The sequence below is a fragment of the Salmo trutta genome, chromosome 1 (assembly GCF_901001165.1).
Source record: "Salmo trutta chromosome 1, fSalTru1.1, whole genome shotgun sequence".
Taxonomy (NCBI): Eukaryota; Metazoa; Chordata; class Actinopteri; order Salmoniformes; family Salmonidae; genus Salmo; species Salmo trutta.
In genome coordinates this window covers 23,047,062-23,073,911 of record NC_042957.1, presented here as the reverse complement: position 1 = coordinate 23,073,911, position 26,850 = coordinate 23,047,062, and the positions used below count along the sequence as shown (strand labels likewise).

The 26,850-nt window shown below is 43.9% G+C and overlaps 1 protein-coding gene across 3 annotated transcripts in view; it reads right to left on the bottom strand.

The window, feature by feature from the left end:
- The window catches only part of LOC115188991 (potassium channel subfamily K member 2), a 51,251-nt gene that overhangs the window by 3,482 nt on the left and 20,919 nt on the right, over nt 1-26,850 (bottom strand). For all 3 annotated transcript variants that reach the window (XM_029747873.1, XM_029747843.1, XM_029747863.1), the window contains 3 exons: nt 24,303-24,463; nt 18,189-18,408; nt 17,778-17,917 (listed from right to left, as the gene is read on the bottom strand). In XM_029747873.1, coding sequence (XP_029603733.1) covers nt 17,778-17,917; nt 18,189-18,408; nt 24,303-24,463 — 521 coding nt within the window. The remainder of the gene's footprint in view (nt 1-17,777; nt 17,918-18,188; nt 18,409-24,302; nt 24,464-26,850) is intronic.

The window sequence follows — 26,850 nt, the reverse complement described above, 5'->3', positions numbered from 1 at the left end:
CTCTGCTTATTTGAGTGGTTCTTGCCGTAATATGGACTTGGTCTTTTACCAAATAGGGCTATATTCTGTATACTACCTCTACCTTGTCACAACACAACTGATTGGCTCAAATGCATTAAGAAGGAAAGAAATTCCACAAATTAGCAAGGCACACCTGTTAATTGAAATACATTCCAGATGACTACCCCATGAAGCTGTTAGAGAGAATGCCAAGAGTGTGCTAAGCTGTTATCAAGGCAAAGAGTGGCTACTTTGAAGAATCGCAAATATAAAATATATTTTGATGGGTTTAACACTTTTTTGGTCCTACATGATTCCTTATGTGTTATTTCATAGTTTTGATGTCTTCACTATTAATCTACAATGTAGAAAATAGTCAAAATAAAGAAAAACCCTGGAATGAGTAGGTGTGTCCAAACTTTTGACTGGTACTGTATATATATATCACAGGAGGTTGGTGGCACCTTAATTGGGGAGGACGGGCTTGTGGTAATCGCTGGAGCGGAATTAGTCAAATCAAATCAAATGTAATTATTTTACATGTGCCGAATACAACAGGGGTAGACCTAACAGTGAAATGCTTACTTACGAGCCCCTAACCAACAATGTAGTTAAAAAAAATACAGATAAGAATAAGAGATAAAAGTAACAATTAATGAAAGAGCAGCAGTGAAATAACAACAGCGAGACTATATACAGAGGGGGTACCGATACACAGTGAATGTGCGGGGGCACCGGTTATGTGAGGTAGTATGTACATGTAGGTAGAGTTATTAACGTGATTATGCAGAGATGACAACAGAGAGTAGCAGTGGTGTAAAGAGGGGGTGGGGGGGGGGGCTGGGTAGCCATTTGACTAGATTTTCAGGAGTCTTATTGCTTGGGAGTAGAAGCTGTTTAGAAGCATTTTGGACCTAGACGTGGCGCTCCGCTACCACTTGCCGTGCGGTAGCAGAGAGAACAGTCTATGACTAGGGGGGCTGGAGTCTTTGACTCTTTGTAGGGCTCTGACACCGCCTGGTATAGAGGTCCTGGATGGCAGGAAACATGGCCCCAGGGATGTACTGGGCCGTTCGCACTACCCTCCGCTCGGACAGGCAGTGATGCAACCAGTCAGGATGCTCTCGATGGTGCAGCTGTAGAACCTTTTGAGGATCTGAGGATCCATGCCTAATCTTTTCAGTCTCTTGAGGGGGAATAGGTTTTGTCGTGCCCTCTTCACGACTGTCTTGGTGTGGTTGGACCATGATAGTTTGTTGGTGATGTGGACACCAAGGAACTTGAAGCTCACAACCTGCTCCACTGCAGCCCCGTCGATGACAATGGCAATACTCTGTCCTCGTTTTCCTGTAGTCCACAATCATATTCTTTGTCTTGATCACATTGAGGTCTCTGACCTCCTCCCTATAGGCTGTCTTGTCGTTGATAAGGCCTACCACTGTAGTGTCATCGGTAAATTTAAATGATGGTGTTGGAGTGGTACCTGGCCGTGCAGTCATGAGTGAACAGGGAGTACAGGAGGGGACTGAGCATGTACCCCTGAGGGGCCACTGTGTTGAGGATCAGCGTGGCAGATGTGATGTTACCTACCCTTACCACCTGGGGGTGGCCCGTCAGGAAGTCAAGGATCCAGTTGCAGAGGGAGGTGTTTAGTCCCAGGGTCCTTAGCTTATTGATGAGCTTTGAGGGCACTATATTGTTGAACGCTGAGCTGTAGTCAATGAATAGCATTCTCACATAGGTGTTCCTTTTTGTCCAGGTGGGAAAGGGCACTGTGGAGAATGCATCATCTGTGGATCTCTTGGGGTGGTATGCAAATTGGAGTGGGTCTAGGGTTTCCGGGATGATGGTGTTGATGTGAGCCATGACCAGCCTTTCAAGGCACTGCATGGCTACAGATGTGAGTGCTACGGGTCGGTAGTCGTTTAGGCAGTGTCACATCCTGACCAGTAGAGTTGGGTCAGGACGTGGCAGAAAAGGTGTGTATGTTTTGATTGTGTCGTTGATTTTGGCCGTGTGACTTCCAATCAGGCACAGCTGTAGAGGGTTGTGGCTTATTGGGAGTCACACATAAGTTGCCTACGTTTCCTTTGTGTTTCGTGGGTAATTGTTCTTGTCACAGTGGTTGCACCTGACAGGACTGTGTTGGCTGTCAGTTTTCTTGTTTTGTGTAGTTGTAAAGTGTTTGTTTAATTAAATCATGTTGAACACTAACTCCGCCGCATTTTGGTCCATTTCTGAAGACAGCCGTTACAGAATTACCCACCAAACCAGGACCAAGCGGCGGAAGCGGAAGGAGCAGCAGGAGTACAGTGTGATGGACCAATGAACTTGGGAACAAATCCTGGACGGAGAGGGACCATGGACTCAGGCTGGGGATTATCGCCTCCCGCAGTGGGAGATTGAAGCGGCGAGAGCGGAGAGGCGCTATTACGAGGAAAGAGAGCGCAACGAGCGCGAGAGGCAGCCCCAATTATTTTTTTTGGGGGGGGCACACGGGACAGTCGGTGGAGCGGAGGTCGGAACCAGAGCCAGTCGGGCTGACATGGGAGGTGAGCGAGGGGTATGAGGCAGAGACTGTGACGGGGTTAATGGGGAAATTAAGGGAGAGAGAGATGAGAGAGCTGCTAGTGTGGTGCATAAGGCACGGCATTCGCCCTACAGAGCGCGTCGTGGATATGATGTCACCTGAGGCAGCTCTCCATACTTGTCCTGAGGTGCGTGCTGGTTGTCTGGTAAAGACTGTGCCTGCGCCCAGAAACAGGCCTCCTGCATGTCTTCCTAGCCCTGCACGTCCTGTGCCTACGCCCAGAACCAGGCCTCCTGCATGTCTTCCCATCCTGGTCAAACCCGTGCCTCCTCCACGGACCAGTCCTCCAGTGGGTCTCCCTATCCTGGTCAAGCTCGTGTCTCCTCCACGGACCAGTCCTCCAGTGGGTCTCCCTATCCTGGTCAAGCCCGTGTCTCCTCCACGGACCAGTCCTCCAGTGGGTCTCCCTATCCTGGTCAAGCCCGTGTCTCCTCCACGGACCAGTCCTCCAGTGGGTCTCTCTATCCTGGTCAAGCCCGTGCCTCCTCCACAGACCAGTCCTCCAGTGGGCCTCCCCATCCTGGTCAAACCCGTGCCTCCTCCACGGACCAGTCCTCCAGTGGGTCTCTCCACCCTGGTCTCTCCTGTGCCACCTCCTCAAACCAGGCCTCCAGCGGGTCTTCCCAGACTGGTGAGTCCAGGGCCTGCGCCCAGAGCCAGGCCTCCATGTCTCCCCAGCCTGGTGAATCCTGAGCCGGATCTGCCAGAGTGGCCCGTCGTGCCGGATCTGCCAGAGTGGCCCGTCGTGCCGGATCTGCCGGAGTGGCCCGTCGTGCCGGATCTGCCGGAGTGGCCCGTTGTGCCGGATCTGCCGGAGTGGCCCACCGTGCCGGATCTGCTGGAGTGGCCCGCCGTGCCGGATCTGCCGGAGTGGCCCGCCGTGCCGGATCTGCCCGAGTGGCCCGCCTGTCCTCCGGCTCAGCCCGAGTGGCCCGCCTGTCCTCCGGCTCAGCCCAAGTGGCCCGCCTGTCCTCCGGCCCAGCCCGAGAGGCCCGCCTGTCCTCCGGCCCAGCCCGAGTGGCCCGCCTGTCCTCCGGCTCAGCCCGAGTGGCCCGCCTGTCCTCCGGCCCAGCCCGAGTGGCCCGCCTGTCCTCTGGCCCAGCCCGAGTGGTCCGTCTGCCAGGGTCAGCCCGAGTGGCCCGTCTGCCCGGCGCAGCTATCGGCGCCACCAAAGTGGAAGACGCCGAAGCTGGAGCGAGGTTTACGTCCCGCACCTGAGCCACCTCCAGGATAGGTGGGTTGGGGGAGGGAGGGTGTAGCACTGTGCCGTCATTGACGACAGCCACCCTCCCTTCCCTCCCTTTTTGTTTAGGGGATTTTTTTTGGTTTGTAGTCGTTTTGGTTTTTTTTTCTGTGTTTTGTGTAGGTGCATTTCGGTGTATGCACCTTTGAGGGGGAGTACTGTCACGTCCTGACCAGTAGAGTGTCTAGTTGGGTCAGGACGTGGCAGAAAAGGTGTGTGTGTTTTGATTGTGTCGTTGATTTTGGCCGTGTGACTTCCAATCAGGCACAGCTGTAGAGGGTTGTGGCTGATTGGGAGTCACACATAAGTTGCCTACGTTTCCTTTGTGTTTCGTGGGTAATTGTTCTTGTCACAGTGGTTGCACCTGACAGGACTGTGTTGGCTGTCAGTTTTCTTGTTTTGTGTAGTTGTAAAGTGTTTGTTTAATTAAATCATGTTGAACACTAACTCCGCCGCATTTTTGTCCATTTCTGAAGACAGCTATTACAGGCAGGTTACCTTAGTGTTCTTGGGCACAGGGACTATGAGGGTCTGCTTAAAACATGTTGGTATTACAGACTCGGACAGGGACAGGTTGAAAATCTTAGTGAAGACACTTGCCAGTTCTTAAGCGCATGCCCGCAGCACACGTCCTGGTAATCCGTCTGGCCTTGCGGCCTTGTGAATGTTTACCTGTTTAAAGGTCTTACTCACATCGACTGCGGAGAGCGTGATCACACAGTCTTCCGGAACAGCTGGTGCTCTCATGCATGTGTTTAGCTCGTCTGGTAGGCTCATGTCACTGGCCAGCTCTTGGCTGAACACATGATTTGATGCCATTCTATTTGCTCTTGTTATGAGCCGTTTTCACCTCAGCAGCCTCCCCTGATATATATACATCCTTTCGACAAAAGGGACCAATTGCCTTTTCCCCTTTGAATGAAGTTTCTACCCAGAACTATCCATTCACTACACGAGAACGAGCTTTATAAGATGCAATGGGATGCAGGGCATTTTCATGGTTACAGAGAGGAAGAGAAAAGGAGAGTGGGGAAAAATGGAAGAAGGGGGATGAAGTTATTGATTATTTTCATAAAATATAGCATGAATACCTCTAGGGTATTTTCTTATACAATAAGCTGAGATGAGCTGTCTTGGGCTACTGGATCGAAGACGCCCAAGCTAAGATTTGTGAGTCTGCATGTGTGCTCTTCTGCTTCCCTCCCCCTCTTCATCTTTTGTCCACATTTCCATTCCTCCCTCTCTTCCTTCACTACCCACTCTTACCCTCTCATTCTCACTTCTCCGCCACACACTCTCTTGTCCTCTCACTGTCTCCCTCGCTCTCAGTAATAGGTTTTTATGTAAAACTCAGGTCTGCATCATAGGGCTCACACTCACACTCCTAATGATGCAAGTATTCACACGGCAGAGTCACACATATTTCTCCCTTTGTAATGGGATTTACTTTTATATCGGATAATGAATGGAGATTAATATGGAGGAGGTTTGTGCCTGTCAGCGTTCATTTGTGTGTGTGTGTGTGTGTGTGTGTGTCTTACAGACCCTTGCATGTGTGTGTTCTCCTTCATTTACTTAAGCTAAATGAATGAACATGACAGAGCGGTAAGATGTCCCATGATTAATTTGCAGCTGTCCGAAGCACAACACGATTGGAATTCAACTGTATTAATCATCCTTTAAAAATACATGTTACAACTTAATCAGGGAAATCCATCCACGTTTAAAGGGTAAGCTAAGGGGTTGAAGTAGAATTAAGCACACTGCTAGGGAGGAGGGTAGGTGGTTTAGGCATCCTTTATACACTGACTGTATTTCCATTACATACAGGTGAAAGCTATGATCCCTTATTGATGTCACCTGTTAAATCCACTTCAATTAGTGTAGATGAAGGGGAGCAGGCAGGTTAAATAATTATTTATTTATAATTAATTTATCATTATTTAGACATGGATTGTGTATGTGTACCATACAGAGGTTGAATGGGCAAGACAAAAGACTGAAGTGACTTTGAACGGTGTATGGTTGTAGGTGCCAGGTGCACTGGTTTGAGTGTGTCAAGAACTGCAACACTGCTGGGTTTTTCACACTCAACAGTTACCTGTGTGTATCAAGAATGGTCCACCACCCAAATGACATCCAGCCAACTTGACACAACTGTGGGTAGCATTGGAGTCAATATGGGCCAGCATCCCTGTGGAATGTTTTCAACAACTTGTGGTCCAGGGGTAGGCAGCCCCACTTCATGTTTTTGTCCTGGCTCACCAGGTGCGTTGAATCACTGATAAATTAACTCAGTTGGTCATCTGTGGTCCCTAGTTGGACCAAAATCCTGCAGTATCTACGGCACTCGAGGAACAGGGTTACTTGCCACTGTTATAGTCCATGGCCTGACGAATTGAGGCTGTTTTGAGGGCATAAGGAGATGCAACACAATATTAGCAAGGTGTTCCTAATGTTTTGTACACTCAGTGTAAAATGGATAAGAATATATACTGTACATCTGATCTAAAAGGTTGGTTTATTTTGAAGTGATCCGTTTTAGGTGGGTGTTGAATATGCCAGGTCGTGGTCGAATACTCTAGTAAACACTTTGCCTCACCCTGTTTGGGGATTTGATATATGGTCACAACTTGTTGTGCTGTGATTGGGTGAATTCACAGCTACATTCCAGCTAACAATTCTAGGGAGAGAGACCGTTTTTGTAATGTTCCCCTATTGTTTGAGAGTCCAGTTTTCCGTTAGTTAGGGGAACATTGTATGTTAGCAAAAACCTTTGGATGTTTTGGTGTTAAAGTTAGCAGAACATTGCCTTAATGTCAAGCAGAACTTATCTATAACGTGGTTACAATGTTCTCAGAATATACAACATGAATGTTCTAGATGCGTTTTATCAGATGTTGCAAGAACATTCATGTGTCCAGTTTTCTGAGGGTTAGGAGAATATTCCATAAACTTCCCACCAAACATACACAGAATATGGTTGATATGTTATCAGAATGTAAGATAGTAATGTTCTATACACGTTTCAAGAACATTTTTGTGTATCATTTGTCAGGACCCGCCTGATGGTCCCAAAGAAATGTTCTCCACAAAACAGTTTTCATTACACATCACACCTTGTTACTGTTGCCCATCAAGGCCCTGATTGGTGAACCACTGATCCATTCACAACAAGTTTTGCCTGTTGGCAAGGGATACTCATACTGCTTTTAACATAGTGTTTTCAACTTACATATTTGATGCACTTTGAGATACATGATTATATTGTGCATGGTCATTTACACAGTAATTATTCTTCAACATGTCCTCTGGGATTTGAACTCACAACCTCTTGGTGCACAGTATTCAGATCTTGTTGCCATATGTATTCATTATTCAGATCTTGACATATGGAATTGTTTTAAGATGGTCATACTATGGATAATTTAGCTATTTGATTTTGAATTGTAAGACCACTTTACTTATAAAAAAATATCAAAAATGATTTGATAAAATATTGATTTTGGCATTGAATAAAACATTCATAAATGGCAAAAAGGACAGTCAAAAAATAAACAAGAAGAATCAAGGTTTTGAAGTGCCTGTCCTAAAGTACCAGTCAGAAGTACCAGTCCAGGGCTTTCTTTATTTTTACTATTTTCTACATTGTATAGTAGTAAAGACATCAAAACTATGAAATAACACATGTAATCATGTAGGAACCAAAAAAGTGTTAAACAAATAAAAATACATTTGATATTTGATATACTTCAAAGTAGCCACCTTTTGCCTTGACGACAGCTTTGCACACTCTTGGCATTCTCTCAACCAGCTACCACTTTTCACCACAGATGCGGTAGTACAACACTGGCGGATGCGGTGGATTGATACGCAGCCAATGCAAAAACCTCATATCTCTAGCTTAAAGGGACATTTTTTTATGGGAATATTTTTGTTATGTAACTTAGATTGGCGCAACAGTGTCTCAATCGACTCTAGGGGAGTTTTAACATATTTTAATGATACTCCTGAATCACTGATATATGCATGTTTTTTCTTGAGTGTACTTTTAACAAAGCTGAGATTTACTTCAAAGTGCATTCACCCTATTGCTTACACCTATCAAGTTGTTTCAGATCTAGGTTGTTTCAGTGCCTAGGCAGGAGGAGTTAGGTTTTGTTCTTGACAGGGCCTAATTCTTGACAGGGCCTAATTGTTTACAGACAGATTATTTTACTTATAATTCACTGTATTACAATTTCAGTGGGTCAGAAGTTTATATACACTAAGTTGACTGTGCCTTTAAACAGCTTGGAAAATTCCAGAAAATGATGTCATGGCTTTAGAAGCTTCTGATAGGCTAATTTATATAATTTGAGTCAATTGGAGGTGTACCTGTGGATGTACATCAAGGCCTACCTTCAAACTCAGTGCCTCTTTGCTTGACATCATGGGAAAATCAAAAGATATCAGCCAAGACCTCAGGAAAAAAAATTGTTGACCTCCACATGTCTGGTTCATCCTTGGGAGCAATTTCCAAACGCCTGAAGGTACTACGTTCATCTGTACAAACAATAGTACGCAAGTATAAACACCATGGGACCATGCAGCAGTCATACCGCTCAGGAAGGAGACGCGTTCTGTCTCCTAGAGATGAATGTACTTTGGTGCGAAAAGTGCAATTCAATCCCAGAACAACAGCAAAGGACCATGTGAAGATGCTGGAGGAAAAAGGTAAAAAACTACCCATATCCACAGTAAAACAAGTTCTATATTGACATAACCTGAAAGGCCGCTCAGCAAGGAAGAAGCCACTGCTCCAAAACATAAAATAGCCAGACTATGGTTTGCAACTGCACATGGGGACAAAGATCATACCTTTTGGATTAATGTCTTCTGGTCTGATGAAACAAGCTCATTATTGACATGTTAGTGGAATGATAATTACAGAAAATAGCTTATGGTTGTGAGTGTTATGAAATAAATGCAGGGCATTCTACGATAATTTTTTAACTTGGACACTGTCTTGTTGGCCTAACATTACCGAATATGCTAATTTGACTTGGTGCAGGTCATGTTGTTCTTCACATCTCTGGTAAACACACACTATATCAAATAAAATCTACATTTATTTGTCACATGCACAGGATACAGAAGGTGTAAATGGTACAGTGAAATAGTTACTTTCATAGTGGAATCTTTTGTTTAGACTTGAACCATAATTTATAACGCTACTACCATGCATGAATCTGCAGGTAGCGAAAGCTAACCAACTAGGTTCAATGTTAACTAGCTAGCTAACATAGGCTATAACTAGCAACGCAAATGGATTTCTGAGATACGAATAATATTGCTACAGATCATACTAGCTAACAGTACACTTTAACTTGCAATGAAAATGACTTTCTTACAAAATTAGAAACGTATAATATCTGAAAATGTAGCTTGCTAGACTCTCTTACCTGTATACATGGATGAACGTTTCTCCCTCTTTGTCACGGATGCCATTGTTGCCCTTAGTTTGAAGATGTAATCCAGAGACAGGTGTTTTATACAACAGCCTTCTGTGTGTTCTCTTTTCGACTCCATCCACATATTTGCAATCAAACGGCAGAATTTTCTCCATGTCCTTAGCTTTCATACTCTGCTTCCACCGGGCATTCCACTGATTACAAAACTTGGTCAACTTCTTCCGTGACAACAACACTGTTGATCACCGTTTCAGAATAGTCTACAATGTCTGATTCAATGAAAATGTTTAAAAAAAATCTAAAATCAGGGATTTGCTCATCATCTGATATATTGTAATATTATTAGTTACTGTAATTTCCGGACTATAAGCCACTACTTTTTTCCCACGCTTTGAACCTTGCGGCTTAAACAACTAATATATGAATTTTTCCCGATTTCAAATAAAAAATAAAATAAAAAAAACACATTCTGTGACGTGCTCAGTTTTTTTGGCAGCATGAAGCTTTCATTAGACCAATGAAATTGCCAAACAGGTTACGGTCAAACAACTTTTTTGTTTACTGTTTAGATTAAATCGAGCGCGCTCAAACTTCCCATCATTCTGATTACGGTAGTCATTATGTCACCCTCATCATGGCAAAGACACGGAGAAATGCATATGATGCAGCTTTCAAGTTGAAGGCGATTGATCTGGCTGTTGGAAAAGGAAATAGAGCTGCTGCACGGGAGCTTGGTCTGGAGCAATGACTTTCTTGGTAGGCTACTGTTTACTGCAAATTTTTATTTTTTTGTTACAAGCAATGTTTTGTTAAAGCCTATTTATTTTTGTTACAAGCCGTGTTTCGTTAAAGCCTACTTATTTTTGTTACAAGCCGTGTTTCGTTAAAGCCTGTGTAAAGTTCATTTGTTTCAATGTACCGTAGGCACCTGCGGCTTATAGACATGTGCGGCTTATTTATGTTCAAAATAATACTTTTAAAAAAATTCAGTGGGTGCGGCTTATATTCAGGTGCGCTTAATAGTCCGGAAATTATGGTACTTTTTCAAGTATCCCATTTTTTTTTAAGCCTTGTCTCATGCTAACGGAATTCATACTGTAGGCTTTGTTTCCAATTGGCTATCGTAAAGCTGAAAATCAAAGAAACATAGCAGCTCAGTTGTTACCCCTCCCATTAATTTGAGTTAATCGAGGAAAAAGAGCACACCAACTTTAGTCAAATGCAAACTCTGCAAATGGTGCATTGATCTCTTTGTCCAGAAACACTACATCAAACCTGAAAAAGCATCTGGAGGTCGTGCAGAAAGAAACAAAGCTGGTACCTAAAGTTCTAGAAATGCGTGAGAAAAAGGAGAAATCTATACAATTATAATAAACAAATTATATTTCCATATGAACAATCGAAATGTCTGATAAAAGCAATTCCAAACGGCAATAATGACATTAATATATTGCTAAGAATGTGAGAGGAAGACGACTTCCCTAGCAGATCTCGAACCCAGACCAGAAGCACCAATGACGAATGCCCTAACCACTGTCCGAATAAGGGACATCTCTAGCGCATGTCCTTATTGGCCAGTATAGCTAGGCCCTGTCAAGAAACCCTCCGCCCTAGGCACTTGTGTAGAACTGAAACAACTTGATAGGTGTAAGCAATAGAGTAACTGCACTTCGAAGTAAATCTCTGCTCTGTTAAAAGTACACTCAAGAAAATACGTTTGTTATTGATCATAGTGATTCAGGAGTATCATGAAAACAGGTTAATATGCGCACCAACTATACAGAAAGCCCTTCAATTGCTGTAATAAGTAAATCAAATAAATGTTGAGAATAGTCAGATTAACTGATACCTGACATGAACATGGTGGTGTAGCAGGAAGATCAGAGTACCATGAACCAAGAGGTTGTGAGTTCAAATCCCAGGTGAGGACATGTTGAATAATGGTTACTGTATAAATAAACATGCACAATGTAATCAAATATGTAAGTTAAAAGCACTGTGTGTGTGAATATCCCTAACCTTGCCAACAGACAAAGAGCTATGAATGTATCAGGGCCTTGATTGGCTTGGCAACAACACATGATGGGTAAATAATTTTTCTTTGGACACATCAATGTTCCCATGAAACTTGTCTGGAACATTAATATCTTTTGTTCTGAGAAAATTGCAATCATGGTCTGTGTGTGTTTGGTGGGACGTTGACGGAATATACTCCTAACCCACAGAAAACTAGATAATAAAGTGTGTAGATGGAGCCGACATATGGCAGCTCTGCTTCTAGCTCCTAAGCAACTTTGCAGTGTTTTGTTTTTTCATGTGTTATTTTTTATATTATTAGCCCAGATTTCTTTTTGTGTTATTACATACAGCCGGAATTAACTTTTGGATATCAGAGCGGTGGTAACACAAACATTATGACCAGGAATACGACTTTCCTGAATTGGATCCTTCAATTGAACTTATTCCAGAGGCTGCTCCAAAACACCACCGGCGGAGAAGAGGTATTCGAAGTGGACTTCTAGTCCGACTCAGGATGCGTGCCCACCATCCACCCCTTCCGAGTATATTACTGGCTAATGTTCAGTCTCTGGATAATAAAGTAGACGAGCTCAGGGCGAGTATCTCCCTCCAGAGAGATATCAGGGATTGTAACATACTCTGTTTCATGGAAACATGGCTCTCTCGGGATATACTGTATCCGTCCATACAGCCAGCAAACTGGAAACCACATATCCTGAGGCCACATTTATTCTAGCTGGGGAGTTTAACAAAGAAATTTGAGGAAAACGCTACTGAAGTTCTACCAACACATTGACTGTAGTACTCGCGCTGGGAAAACATTGGACCACTGCTACTCAACTTGTAGAAATGTCTACAAGGCCCTCCCCCGCCCCCCCTTCGGCAAATCTGATCACGACTCCATTTTGCTCCTCCCTTCCTATAAGCAGAAACTCAAACAGGAAGTACCTGTGCTAAGGTCTATTCAATGCTGGTCTGACCAATCGAAATCCATGCTTCAAGATTGTATTGATCACACGGACTGGGATATGTTCCATGTAGCCTCTGATAATAACATTGACGAGTACACGGATACGGTGACTGAGTTCTTCAGGAAGTGTATAGGAGATGTTGTACCCACTTTGACTATTAAAACCTACCCAAACCAGAAATCATGGACAGATGGCAGCATTCTCGTAAAACTGAAAGCGCAAACCACCTCATTTAACCATGGCAAGGTGACTGGGAATTTGGCCAAATACAAACAGTGTAGTTATTCCATCTGTAAGGCAATCAAACAGGCAAAACGTAAGTACAGAGACAAAGTGGAGTCGCAATTCTATGGCTCAGACACGAGACGTGTGGCAGGGTCTACAGACAATCATGGACTACAAAGGGAAAATCAGCCACGTCGTGGACACTGACGTCTTGCTTCCGGACAAGCTAAATACCTTCTTCGCCCACTTTCAGGATAACACAGTGCCACTGATGCCTTGGTATATAGCGAGAATAGGAGACGGCCTAGAACTGAGCCATGGGGGACACCAGAGGTGAAAGCACGTGGTGCGGAGACGGATTCTCGCCACGCCACCTGGTAGGAGCAACCTGTCAGGTAGGATGCAATCCAAGAGTGAGCCGCGCCGGAGATGCCCAACTCGGAGAGGGTGGAGAGGAGGATCTGATGGTTCACAGTATCAAAGGCAGCAGATAGGTCTAGAAGGATGAGAGCAGAGGAGAGAGAGTTAGCTTTAGCAGTGTGGAGAGCCTCCGTGACACAGAGAAGAGCGGTCACAGTTGAATGGCCAGTCTTGAAACCTGACTGATTTGGATCAAGAAGGTCATTCTGAGAGAGATAGCAAGAGAGCTGGCCAAGGACGGCACGCTCAAGAGTTTTGGAGAGAAAAGAAAGAAGGGATACTGGTCTGTAGTTGTTGACATCGGAGGGATCGAGTGTAGGTTTTTTGAGAAGGGGTGCAACTCTCGCTCTCTTGAAGACGGAAGGGACGTAGCCAGCGGTCAAGGATGAGTTGATGAGCGAGGTGAGGTAAGGGAGAAGGTCTCCGGAAATGGTCTGGAGAAGAGAGGAGGGGATAGGGTCAAGAGGGCAGGTTGTTGGGCGGCCGGCCGTCACAAGTCGCAAGATTTCATCTGGAGACCACACAACAGTAGTAGGCCTGATTACCAACAAGAGAGAGTGGTGCCGGGAACATAACCTCTCACTCAATGTCAACAAAACAAGGGAGCTGATCGTGGACTTCAGGAAACAGCAGAGGGAGCACGCCCCTATCCACATTGATGGGGCCGCAGTGAAGAAGGTAGAACACTTCAAGTTCCTCTGCGTACACATCACTGATGATCTGAAATGGTCCACCCATACAGACAGTGTGGTGAAGAAGACGCAACAGTGCCTCTTCAACCTCAGGAAGCTGAATTTGGCTTGGTCCCTAAAACCCACAATTTAGAGCATCTTATCGGGCTGTATCACCACCTGGTACGTGAACTGCACCGTCCTCAACTGCAGGGCTCTCCAGAGGGTGGTGCGGTTTGCCCAACACATCACTGGGGACAAACTACCTGTCCTCCAGGACACCTCCAGCACCCGATGTCACAGGAAGGCCAAAAAGATCATCAAGGACATCAACCACCCAAGCCACGGCCTGTTCACCCCGTTATCATCCAGAAGGCAAGGTCAGTACAGGTGCACCAAAGCTGGGACCGAGAGACTGAAAAACAGCTTCTATCTCAAGGCCATCAGACTGTTAAATAGCCATCACTAGCCAGCTTCCACCAGGTTACGCAACCCTGCACCTTAGAGGCTGCTGCCCTATATACATAGAAATCACTGGCCACTTTAATAATGGAACCCTAGACACTTTAATAATGTTTAAATAATGTTTACATACTGCTTTACTCATCTCATGTATATACTGTATTCTATTCTACTGTATTTTAGATCATTGCTCAATCTAATACTGATACATTCTTTTGCTTTTAGATTTGCGTGTATTGTTGTGAATTGTTAGATACTACTGCAATGTTGGAGCATTTAGCTACGCCCACAATAACATTTGCTAAATATGTGTATGTGACCAACAAAATTTGATTTGACACATGAATGTTCCTGCAACATTTACATTTAACGTGTCTAGAACCTTAATAGAGAATGGTGCCGAAGGAGATGGCTGCCGTTTTATAACCCCGTAACCAATTGTGCTATTGTGTATGTTTTTTTGCGTTATTTGCAAATTATTTTGTACATAATGTTTCTGCCACTGTGTCTTATGACCGACAAGAGCTTCTGGATATCAGGACAGCTATTACTCACCCTGTACTGGAGGAATAGTTTTTCTTCAACGAGTCGGACGGGAAGGATTTACTTCAGACACTCAACAAGACCCTAATCCCCGTCATTCACAGGAGAAAGATACGGAGGCATCGTGGACGAAGGTCAGGGTGCCTCGTAAGGATCCGTCGCCGAGAGGGTAATCTACCTTTACCATCGGTCCTATTAGCCAACGTACAATCTATCGATTATAAAATAGACGTACTACGATCACGTACATCCTACCAACGGGACATAAACAACTGTAATATCTTATGTTTCACCGAGTCGTGGCTGAACGATGACATGAATAACATACAGCTGGCTGGTTTAAAGCTTTTTCGGCAGGATAGAACAGCAGCCTCTGGTAAGACAGGGTGACGGTCTATGTGTATTTGTAAACAACAGCTGGTGCACGAAATCTAAGAATGTCTTGAAGTAGCGTATCTCATCATAAGCTGTAGTCCACACTATTTACCAACAGAGTTTTCATCTGTATTTTTCGTAGCTGTCTATGTACCACCACTAACCAATGCTGGAACTAAAACCGCACTCAATGAGCTGTATAAGGCCATAAGCAAACAGGAAAATGTTCATCCAGAGGCCGTGCTCCTAGTTGCCGGAGACTTTAATGCATGAAACTCAAATCCATTTTACCTAATTTCTACCAGCAAAAACTCTAGACCACCTTTACTCCACACACAGAGACACGTACAAAGCTCTCCCTCGCCCTCCATTTGACAAATCTGACCATAATTCCATCCTCCTGATTCCTGCTTACAAGCAAAAACTAAAGCAGGAAGCACCAGTGACTCGGTCAATAAGAAAGTGGTCAGATGAAGCAGATGCTAAGCTACATGACTATTTTCCTAGCACAGACTGGAATATGTTCCGGGATTCCTCCGATGGCATTCAGGGCTACACCACATCAGTCACTGGCTTCATCAATAAGTACATTGATGATGTCGTCCCCACAGTGACTGTACGTACATACCCCAACCAGAAGCCATGGATTACAGGCAACATCTGCACTGAGCTAAAGGGTAGAGCTGCCGCTTTCAAGGAGCGGGACTCTAACCTGGAAGCTTGTAAAAAATCCCACTATGCCCTCCAACGAACCAACAAACAGGCAAAGCATCAATACAGGACTAAGATTGAATCGTACTACAATGGCTCGGATGCTCGTCGGATGTGGCAGGGCTTGCAAACTATTACAGACTACAAGGGGAAGCACAGCCGAGAGCTGCCCAGTGACACGAGCCTACCAGACGAGCTAAACTACATCTATGCTCGCTTCGAGGAAAGTAACACTGAAACATGCATGAGAGCATCAGCTGTTCCAGATGACTGTGTGATCACGCTATCCGTAGCTGATGTGAGTAAGACCTTAAAACAGGTCAACATTCACAAGGCCGCAGGGTCAGACGGATTACCAGGACGTGTACTCCGAGCATGCGCTGACCAACTGGCAAGTGTCTTCACTTACATTTTCAACCTGTCCCTGACTGAGTCTGTAATACCAACATGTTCAAGCAGACCACCATAGTCCCTGTGTGCAAGAACACTAAGGTAACCTGCCTAAAAGACTACCAACCTGTAGCACTCACGTCTGTAGCCATGAAGTGCTTTGAAAGGCTGGTCATGGCTCACATCAACACCAGTATCCCAGAAATCCTAGACACACTCTAATTTGCATACTGCCCCAACAGATCCACAGATGATGCAATCTCTAATGCACTCAACATTGCCCTTTCCCAACCTGGACAAAAGGAACACCTATGTGAGAATGCTATTCATTGACTACAGCTCAGCGTTCAACACTATAGTGCCCTCAAAGCTCATCACTAAGCTAAGGACCCTGGGCCTAAACACCTCCCTCTGCAACTGAATCCTGGACCTCCTGACAGGCCGCCCCTAGGTGGTAAGGGTAGGTAACAACACATCCGCCGCGCTGATCCTCAACACCGGGGCCCCTCGGGAGTGTGTGCTCAGTCCCCTCTTGTACTCCCTGTTCACTCATGACTGCATGGCCAGGCACAACTCCAACACCATCATCAAGTTTGCCGATGACACAGCAGTGGTAGGCCTGATCACCAACAACGATGAGACAGCCTATAGGGAGGAGGTCAGAGACCTGGCTGTGTGGTGCCAGGACAACAACCTCTCTCTCAACGTGATCAAGACAAAGGAGATGATTGTGGACTACAGGAAAAGGAGGACCGAGCACGCCCCCATTCTCATCGACGGGGCTGTAGTGGAGCAGGTTGAGAGCTTCAAGTTCCTTGGTGTCCACATCACCAACAAACTATCATGGTCCAAACCCACTAAGACAGTCGTGAAGAGGACACGACAAAGCATATTCCCCCCTCATGAGACTAAAAGTATTTGGCATGGGTACCCAGATCCTCAAAAGGTTCTACAGTTGCACCATCGAGAGCATCCTGACTGGTTACAGCACTGCCTGGTATGGCAACTGCTCTGCTTCCGACCGCAAGACACTACAGAGGGTAGTGTGTACGGCCCGGTACATCACTGAGGCCAAGCTTCCTGCCATCCAGGACCTCTATACCAGGCGGTGTCAGAGGAAGGCCCTACAAATTGTCTCCAGCCACCCTAGTCATAGACTGTTCTCTCTGCTACCGCACGGCAAGCGGTACCAGAGTGCCAAGTCTAGGTCCAAAAGGCTTCTTAACAGCTTCTACCCCTAAGCCATAAGACTCCTGAACAGCTAATCAAAGGGCTACCCAGACCCCTCTTTTTCGCTGCTGCTACCCTACATACATGTACATATTACCTCAATTACCCTGACTAACTGGTGCCCCTGCACATTGACTCTGTACCGGTACCCCCTGTATATAGCCTCGCTATTGTTATTTTTACTGCTGCGCTTTAATTATTTGTTAATTTTATTTTCTATTTTTTTTCATTATGTCTGTGAAATGACCTAATGAGACTTAAGGGAATGTTCTCTAAAGTTCTGAGAACATTTGTTCTTAGCTGTGATCTTCCCATCTTGGTTCCCTTCCACATTTCAACATGCAGTGATTACCAGTGCACCACAGATACTTATGGTATAGGATGCCTATAGTATAGCTTCTGAAAACATCTATAGGAAGTATCTGTGACTGTGTATTGTGGTTTGGTGCAGTGATTTCCACACACATCACGTACCTCCTCCTTGGTTTTCTTGGAGATGACTCTGAACCAGTCTCCTATCATACTGAGCACAGCAGCAAAGTAGGCTAGACCAATCAGGATCCAGAACCACACCACAGGCTTGTAGTAGTCCAGATACTCTATCTCAGACCCACCTATTGGGAGGAGACAGACACACATTTAATAAAGACTATACAAGCTTTTAATAATATCACACCTCTAGCCAGAGAGCAGAAAGAGAGCGAAGGAGAGAGAGGCTATGTCACACAGAGTATTGATTATTGATCTTCTATTGTGAAGAAGGGTACAGCAATCACGTTTAGTCTCGGTAGATTAAGCACACGTGTGATTTCAAACAAACTCTTTCTAAGACACAGAAGGCGGGAAGAACATACAACATAGTCAGAAAAGACAGCTCTTAAATACCTTTTTCAAGACCTTTTTCACCGGCCACAAAGTCGCCGAAGCCGATGGTGGTGAGGGTGATGACCACAAAGTAGATGGACTCCAGCGTGCTCCAGCCCTCTATGTGTTTAAAGATGACCGCCGGCAACGCCACGAAGAGGACACAGCCAAACAGGATGAAGATCACGGTGGAGATCACCCTGATCTTGGTCTGGCTCACTTTCCACTTTTGAGGGAGAGACTGGGAGGCAGGGTAGAATAGATAAACAAATGAATAAAGAGATGGATAAAGATATTAATAAATAAACATGGCAATGGAACGTGGGAAGACTGCAGAGGTTTGAAAGAGAGCAAGTACCAACAAACAGGGAGGGGGGAAGTGGTGAAGAGGAGGCTATGAATACTAACAAAACAGTTGGATTATAATGGTGCTGCAGTGTGTGTTTGTGTGAGCATATATTTTTTTTGGGGGGGGCATATCTGTATCTACAGTATCTGTTTTTGAATGGCTGTATCTATTATGTCTGCGGGTGTCAGTATTATGCAATTTAATTTCGGCATATTTTCTTTTAAATCAGCAGACGCCAACACTTAAGGTCTAAAAACAATCCTCAAATGAATGATGCATGACATAATTAGGTAAGGAATTTAACATTTGAAAAACATTATAAAAACATCCAGGGCTCTATTTTAACAAACCGAATGCAATTCTTTAAATAGCCTGCCCCATATTTGCTAAATATATTGAACATGTTTTCAGTCCACATTGTTCTTATTGCATTGCTTCAGTATGGAAATGCATAGTTAAACATGGGCTATAGCCTTCACTCTGATATAGGGGCTAGGCCTACTGTCATTTTCAGTCTGGACATAGACATGCCAAATGTAGTCAATAGGCATGATTCAATTCACTAGGCTATAGATGAAAAAAGACAATGTATAATTCTTATCAAATTCTAATAAAATGAAACAACTTGTTTTAAATAGGCTATGTCTAAATACAGTAACAGGCACCATAATTGCTTCCCATGGGCATATAATACAGACAAGGCAACTTAGACTATGGAGGGTTTTATGCACATCGCAAAAGGAGCTGCATGGACAAAAATAATGTCCAATATAAAGAAAAAGCGAGAATGTCTGTTCACTGTTTTGCTGCTCGTGATATTTTAATAAAAGATTGGTTATAGGCTATTGATTAGGCAAAATCGATGCCATAACCAATTGCGTTGCCGCAAAGACCAGCTTTTGGTGAGTCTTTGTCACCGGCGTCGTTAAGGACAGACCAAGGCGCAGCGGGTATAGTGCTCATTCTTACTTGTTTATTTAAAGAGAACACGTAAACAAAGAAAAAACAAATGACAGCAAACAGTTCCGTAAGGTTCACAGACTATAACGGAAAAATAACCACCCACAAAACCCAAAGGAAAACAGCCTGCCTAAGTATGGCTTCCATTCAGAGACAACGAAGACACCTGCCTCTGATTGGAAACCACACTCGGCCAAACCTGGAAAACAAAACATAGAAAATGAAAACTAGAACCAAAATCCCCTAGACCAAAAAAACCCAAAACACACAAAACAAACACCCCCTGCCAGGCCCTGACCAACTACAATGACAAAAGACCCCTTTACTGGTCAGGACGTGACAGTCTTAATATCACCAGTAGCACTGCTTGAAATTGGCACATGTATCTAAGGACACAGCTCAAATATTTCTGCCCTTCCCACCTCAGCGCAAACGAGCTGATATAAGACAGGTAAATTACCATCCCTGGCGCCAGGGTTGGAAAATAGCAAAGCTCTGGCTTTTACATGTCGAAATTGCCAAGGAGCGTGTAAGGCCTTTCTCCAGTCACTTCACAATGACATGAGTCATTTTCTTGTGTTGGCCTTTTTCCTGGAATATATGTTCAGTGTTTTTTGAATGTCACACACTCAGTGGGTTGGCCAATGAGATTTACTGACCTCATGTTCCTTACAGATCAAGTCATGCTGTGCTCCACTGTATGCCATCAGGCTATACATTTTTATTTTATTTTCTAACCTTTATTTAAGTAGGCAAGTCAGTTAAGAACAAATTCTTATTTACAATGATGGCCTACCCCGTCCAAACCCGGACGATGTTGGGCCAATTGTGCGCCACCCTATGGGACTCCCAATCACGGCCGGATGTGATACAGCCTGGAATCGAACCAGGGACTGTAGTGTCGCCTTTTGCATTGAGATGCAATGGAACACTGTGGGCTTACATCAGCAGGCTACATCGCAACACAAACATCACAATCGCCGGACAAAGTTTCATTCAAACCCATAGAAAGACAGGTGTAACAGGGGTATGACAGTCTGTAGCACTAGTAAACCTACTTAATACACTGAAGTGTACACTCCATGATAGAGTCCTTGGCCTTGTCCTTCCCTAGACTGTGGGTTACACAAGAATGAGAACAGGGACCCTGGGACTGAAACTTAAAGAAGGGTCATCCTCAGATCAGCTCATCAGTGATGTGTTCCACTGTGTTTTACAGCGCACAGCAGCTGGAGCCCAGAGAGAGAGAGAGGTCAGAGTCAGGACTGAATCCAGCCTCGGACCCTGACAATAAATATTGATACGGAGGGAATAATGATGATGAATAGACCATAGCCACTTGCCAAGCATAATATATATTTCACAGCTCATTGCCATTTTTAAAACCCCCTAGAGTCGATTGATGTGCCCACGCGTCACATGTGATATAATTCTAAAACATTGAATAGCTCCTGTATTTTTATGAGACTCACTGTTTCTCAGGGGGCAGCTGGTAGTTTAGCAGTTAAGAGCGTTGGGCCAGTAACTGGAAGATCGCTGGTTTGAATCCTAAGCCAACTAGGTGAAGAATCTGTTGATGTGCCCTTGAGCAGGGCACTTAACCCTAGTCGCTCTGGATAAGATCGTATGTCAAGTGTAAAAAATGACTTGCAGTGGCTGTAGCTCAATCCCCTCTTTCTGCATATTCCATAACATGGGCTTGTGAAACAGGATCTGGACAAAGGAATTGTCTGTAAAACTCAAACCATTTAAGCTAGCAACTCATATTACAAATCTTCGAAGAGGAGACTTTCACAAACTCCCATAAGCTTTAGTACGTAGGCGTCCACGTACTAATTTCAAAGATGTCTTCTCACAAAACTGACTGTCCACACCGACAGGTAAGACTTTAAAAAACATTAGAACTCACTTGTTTGCCATTCGACACACACAAGCTTTAGGGGAGTTGTTAGAAGGTGACTCAGTACCACACTGTAAAAACGTCACAAAAGTGAATAGGGTGTAAAAAGTGGCAAATCATAAAACTTAAATTAATAGCCCGGGCGTTAATTTGCTAGAATCACTGAACACCACAGGCGCATATTAGAGACAGGCTTCTATTTGAGCCAGGCATCTATTTCCTTAATGCAAACAGCTTTTGCTGATTTGCATTGTTAATTGTTAAATTCCAACATTCTCTTCCAGCATTTTAATAAATGTCTTAATTTCCTGCACTAATGTGTTATTATTTACACACTGTGTCATGTTCCTTTTGTCTTAGTATGCCTCTATTTTGAAGAAGAAAAAAAACGTGATTATTATAATTATTCTCCACTTTGACTGTTCATTTTCGGTAGTTTTCACTTTTGCCACTAGAGGGCGATCAGACAATATCTGGAGGTCTGTACTCCCGAAGTTATGGACTATTTTTGTGCTTATCAGTTAGCTGTAAGCAGCCAATGGCGAGCAGTTTTTTTACTGAATTATTTAATGTAACAAATCAAACATTAAACTTCGTAAACAATTCATGGTAACCTCGTTAATAATTCATTTAGACTCAGCGTTTATGTGATGAAATGTGGGCCATTGCCCTATTTGAGACTGTGTTCAATTGAAGTTTTACGGTAACCAAAGTGACTTAATATGGGTCTACATTTTTTTATTATATCTCCTAGATATAGGACAGACACTTCAAAACCTTATTCCTTGTGATTTCTTTTTTGACTGTCTGTTTTGCCATTTATGAATGTGTTATTCAATGGGTTTCTATGGGCTATAGCATTCAATATTTTATCAAATAATAAATAAATACATGTTTTCATAACTAAAGGGGTCCTAAAATTCAAATCAAATAGCTAAATGACCCATGGTTAGCTTAGTAGTTATCGCGAACCAAGGGCTTAGACTCACAGTGGCTCTCCTGCTGGATGCTGTACTACCGTACTACTCTGTTGCTCCCTACGGGCAACACTAGCAGAGAAACACAATCAAAGCTCATCTTATAGAGCCTCCAATTAAAGAATTAAAGAGAGCGGTCTATTAGATGGCTACTGTAACTAATAAACAAAGAAGCTATAGGCCCAGCCCGGGGAAAATATAGATTTTCATTTCTGCCTAGCAAGGTAGCAACAAATGAAAAACACTACTAGTCAGTCAATGTAATAATTCCAACAAGGACAGAGAAATCATCAAACAGCCATTGTGGCTGTCTCTGTGAGTTCTGTGTTGGCTGGTGCCTGACTACGGCGTGTTTGATAGCCCAGGTTCACAGCCCAGGTTTACATGCCGCTCCTTGTGGCTGGTTTTGGATTGGTGCGGCTCACTGTACCTCGTTGTGAGTCGTTGTAGGTGGGCAGGGAGGGGAAGATGAATGACTCACTATAAACTGTGCTCTTGTTCCATTTATAGAGAATGTGTCTTCCTGGCTGAGAAATTGTCCTCTCTAATCACACTGTGTGTGTGTGCAGTTAACAGTAAGAGCAGAGTACCTTGGTGATAGGTCTCCTCCAGTGAGGGAAAGACTCTCCTTACTGTCATTAATAATGGCTGTACATGTTTGCTACAGCAACACATCCAAGCTCTTCTTTTGACTCTTGTAGTATTTCTGTTAATATTCAGTCCAGAGTGAGAGATACTACATGTATGGGGAAAAAAACATATCCTCATATGAGCTTGGTCACCACTCAAATAGTCTGTATGGTAAACGTGGTCTCCAGAAGCCATTGTCATGGCAACCTAAATCATGCATTTTTCTTTTATCAGCTCAAAAACACACAGCTCAGTGATGGACAGCGATGGTCAAACTACTTCTGCATTGAAAATCTCCTCATGCACTGGAAATGCTGGTTAGGTAAAAACAAATACTCAACCACTAGTGTGTGTGTGTGGACAAAGAACTCTTATTTTCATGTCATCCAACAAATGTAAATGCCTGGAATATACTAAAACGGCATTGGCACTTGGATTGGAACCGGTGCTATGGTCAGATGACATGTTAATATAACTCTTTGGCCATGCACACCAGTGGTGAGTTTGGCGTTGAAATAAGGATGCATAAGAAGAAAAGAATCCTATACCTACTGTAAAATAGGGTGGTGGATCTTTGATGTTATGGGGCTATTTTGCTTCCACTGGTTCTAAGGCCCTTGTTAAGGTCAACGGCATCAAAAACTTTATCCAGTACCAGGACATTTTTTACAAAAACCTGGTTGCCTCTGCCAATCAACATTTTGCAATGACCATCTCAGTCTCTGGACTTGAACCCCATTGAAAATCTGTGGTTTGAATAGAAGAGGGCAATCGATAAGAGCAGAAAAAGGATATCAAGGGTCTGGAAAGAAGGATTCAAAGATTCTGTATGGAGGAATGGTCAAGATCCCTCCCAATGTGTTCTCCAATCTCATAAAACATTTTAGAAAAAGGCTCATGCTGTTATCCTCGCAAGCTGAGGTATTGAAAGGTATTGAAAACAGGGTGCCAATCATTTTTACATTTGCATCTTTTTGAGAGAAAAAATACTACATAATCTCTTTCTCTGAGCAATTGCATTAGTATAAAATAATGTAATTTTCAAAAAACATTAAGCATACAATATAGCTCAGAATCTGTATTACTTGTTTTACACAATATTTTTTGCTCATCTTTATTAAGGATGCCAATCATTTTGTACCTGACTGTGTGTATGTCCATTATTATGGGTTGTATGCACACAACATATCTTGCAACTGTCACTTGGTTTGGTAAGCTGAGAGATGAGCACAGGGGAATGTAACCACCCTCAAATTCATAGACGGAGCTATGGATGCCAGGACTGAGACACAAACACATATGAAAAATGTCAAACTCACCCCAACTATCTTCTCCACTCTGTTGATGCCTTTCCCAAAGATGGTCCCAAGCTGGTCTCCAACACCAGCCAACAGGAAGCCAAAGAGGGGGATTCCCAGGAGGGCATAGATGATACAGAAGATACGTCCCCCCTCCGTGTGGGGAGCGATGTTCCCAAAGCCTAGAGAGAGGAGAGATCATACACCCACACCCACACACAGGAAGAGGTTAACTAGACCAGGCCCCCCCCCGGGTGCACGTTTTTGTTTTCTGCCCTCACACTACAAAGCTGATTAAAATAATCAAAGCTTGATGATGAGTTGGTTGTTTGAATCAGCTGTGTTTGAATCAGCCAATTATTCTCATTACCAAGACTGAACCAAATGGACAAATTGTTTCTACAGTATATGAAGTATTCCAAGAAACAATTTAAATGAACTATTCAGATCTTGCCGTGTGACCTACTGAGGATTGAATTGAGTGTATTTCAGTTAATTGGTTTCCCTTAACCAAGAGGAGCTACTAATTAATATATTCTATATTTGCTGCTCAGCTGGGGTGAAATTCAGCACACACAGTGATTCTATAGGATAGGCGTGAACAAAAATGGATGAAAATATACACTGAGTGTACAAAACGCTCTGTGACCAGGTGAAGACTGATCAAGTGAATCCAGCTGAAAGCTATGATCCCTTATTGATGTCACTTGTTAAATCCCCTTCAATTAGTGTAGATATAAGGGAGGAGACCGGTTAAATAATTATTTAAGCCTTGAGACAATTGAGACGGATTGTGTATGTGTGCCATTCAGAGGGTGAATGTGCCAGGCGCATCGGTTGGAGTGTGTCAAGAACTGCAACGCTGCTAGGTTTTTCACGCTCAACAGTTTCCCGTGTGTATCAAGAATGGTCCACAACCCAAAGGACAACCAGCCAACTTGACACAACTGTGGGAAGCATTAGAGTCAACATGGGCCGCTTTCCTGTAGAATGCTTCGAAACCTTGTAGAGTCCATGCCCTGACGAATTGAGGCTGTTCTGTGGGCAAAAGTGGGTGCAACTCAATAATAGGAAGGTGTTCCTAATGTTTTGTACACTCAGTGTAAATCTGTCAATTAAGATTCCATTAAAATACCCATTTTAGGGGGACGTCAGGTGATGACGAAACGACAGTCCTGTCTGACTCTTCAATTTTCGGATCAGGAAAATATCTTGAAAGAATCATGAATACCTAATAATCCCAGCATGATTTTTGAGTACTCCAGTGCTTTGACTTAAAAACATCCATGTTTTGACAATAACCCAAATATATATATTGTCTAAATATACAGTAGTTCCTTTACTATCTATTGAAATTCCAATGGCAATTGGATTTAGATTTTGTTACATCCACTGACTGTACATGCAATTGCAACAGGAACTGTGTGATTTAGTATGTGAAGACAAAGCAGATCATGATCATGTCAACTGAGAGCTGCAGCATTAACCAGTCTGAGAGAATGAGTAGAGGGAGTTTTACACTAACTTGCTGAGAGGGGTAGAGAGAGCCTAATCACAAGCCAGTGCCACATCTATAATTCACACACACCCTCCTCTCATTTCTCCTCCAGGAGCTCACACTTCAGACCTGTGCTCAGTGCATTACACACACACACACACACACACACACACACACACACACACACACACACACACACACACACACACCTTTTTTCTCCCCAATTTCATGGTCTCCAATTGGTAGTTACAGTCTTGTCTCACCGTTGCAACTCCAGTACGGACTCAGGAGAGGCAAAGGTCGAGAGCCGTGCGTCCTCCGAAACACAACCCAATCAAGCCGTACTGCTTCTTGACACAATGCCCACTTAACCCGGAAGCCGCACCATTGTGTCAGAGGAAACACCGTACACCTGGCAACGTGTCAGCGTGCACTGCACCCAGCCCACCACAGGAGTCACTGGTGCACGGTGGGACAAGGACATCCCTGCCAGCCAAACCCTTCCCTAACCCGGACGATGCTGGGCAGGATTGGGCACCGCCCCATGGGTCTCCCGGTCGCAGCCGGATGCAACACGTCCTGGACTCGAACCCAGGATCTCTAGTGGCACAGCTAGCACTGTGATGCAGTGTCTTAGACCACTGCACCACTCAGGAGGCCCTACAGGCACACACTTACTTAACCAATTAGGCTGCACTACTGTATTCAGTGTGGTGAATGATCCCCATTGAAAATCCACCTTCTCATTGCAGTAAGAAATGCATTTATCAGGCAAACCCCATTATGATTCCCATTCAAAAAACCCTTGGCACTAAACAAATTGAACACTCATTCACAAATCCCTTCATGTACTACAACAGTGCCATTCAAAATCCCATTGGTCTGAAACAGCTTATAGTAAATACAAAAATCTGAACGACACATTAACACTATCATTCAAAGCATTGAATCACTCTCCTCATTAAATACTGTATGTACAGTCAGTGGATGTAACAAAATCTAAATCCAATTGCCATTGGAATTTCAATAGATAGTAAAGGAACTACTGTATATTTAGACAATATATATATC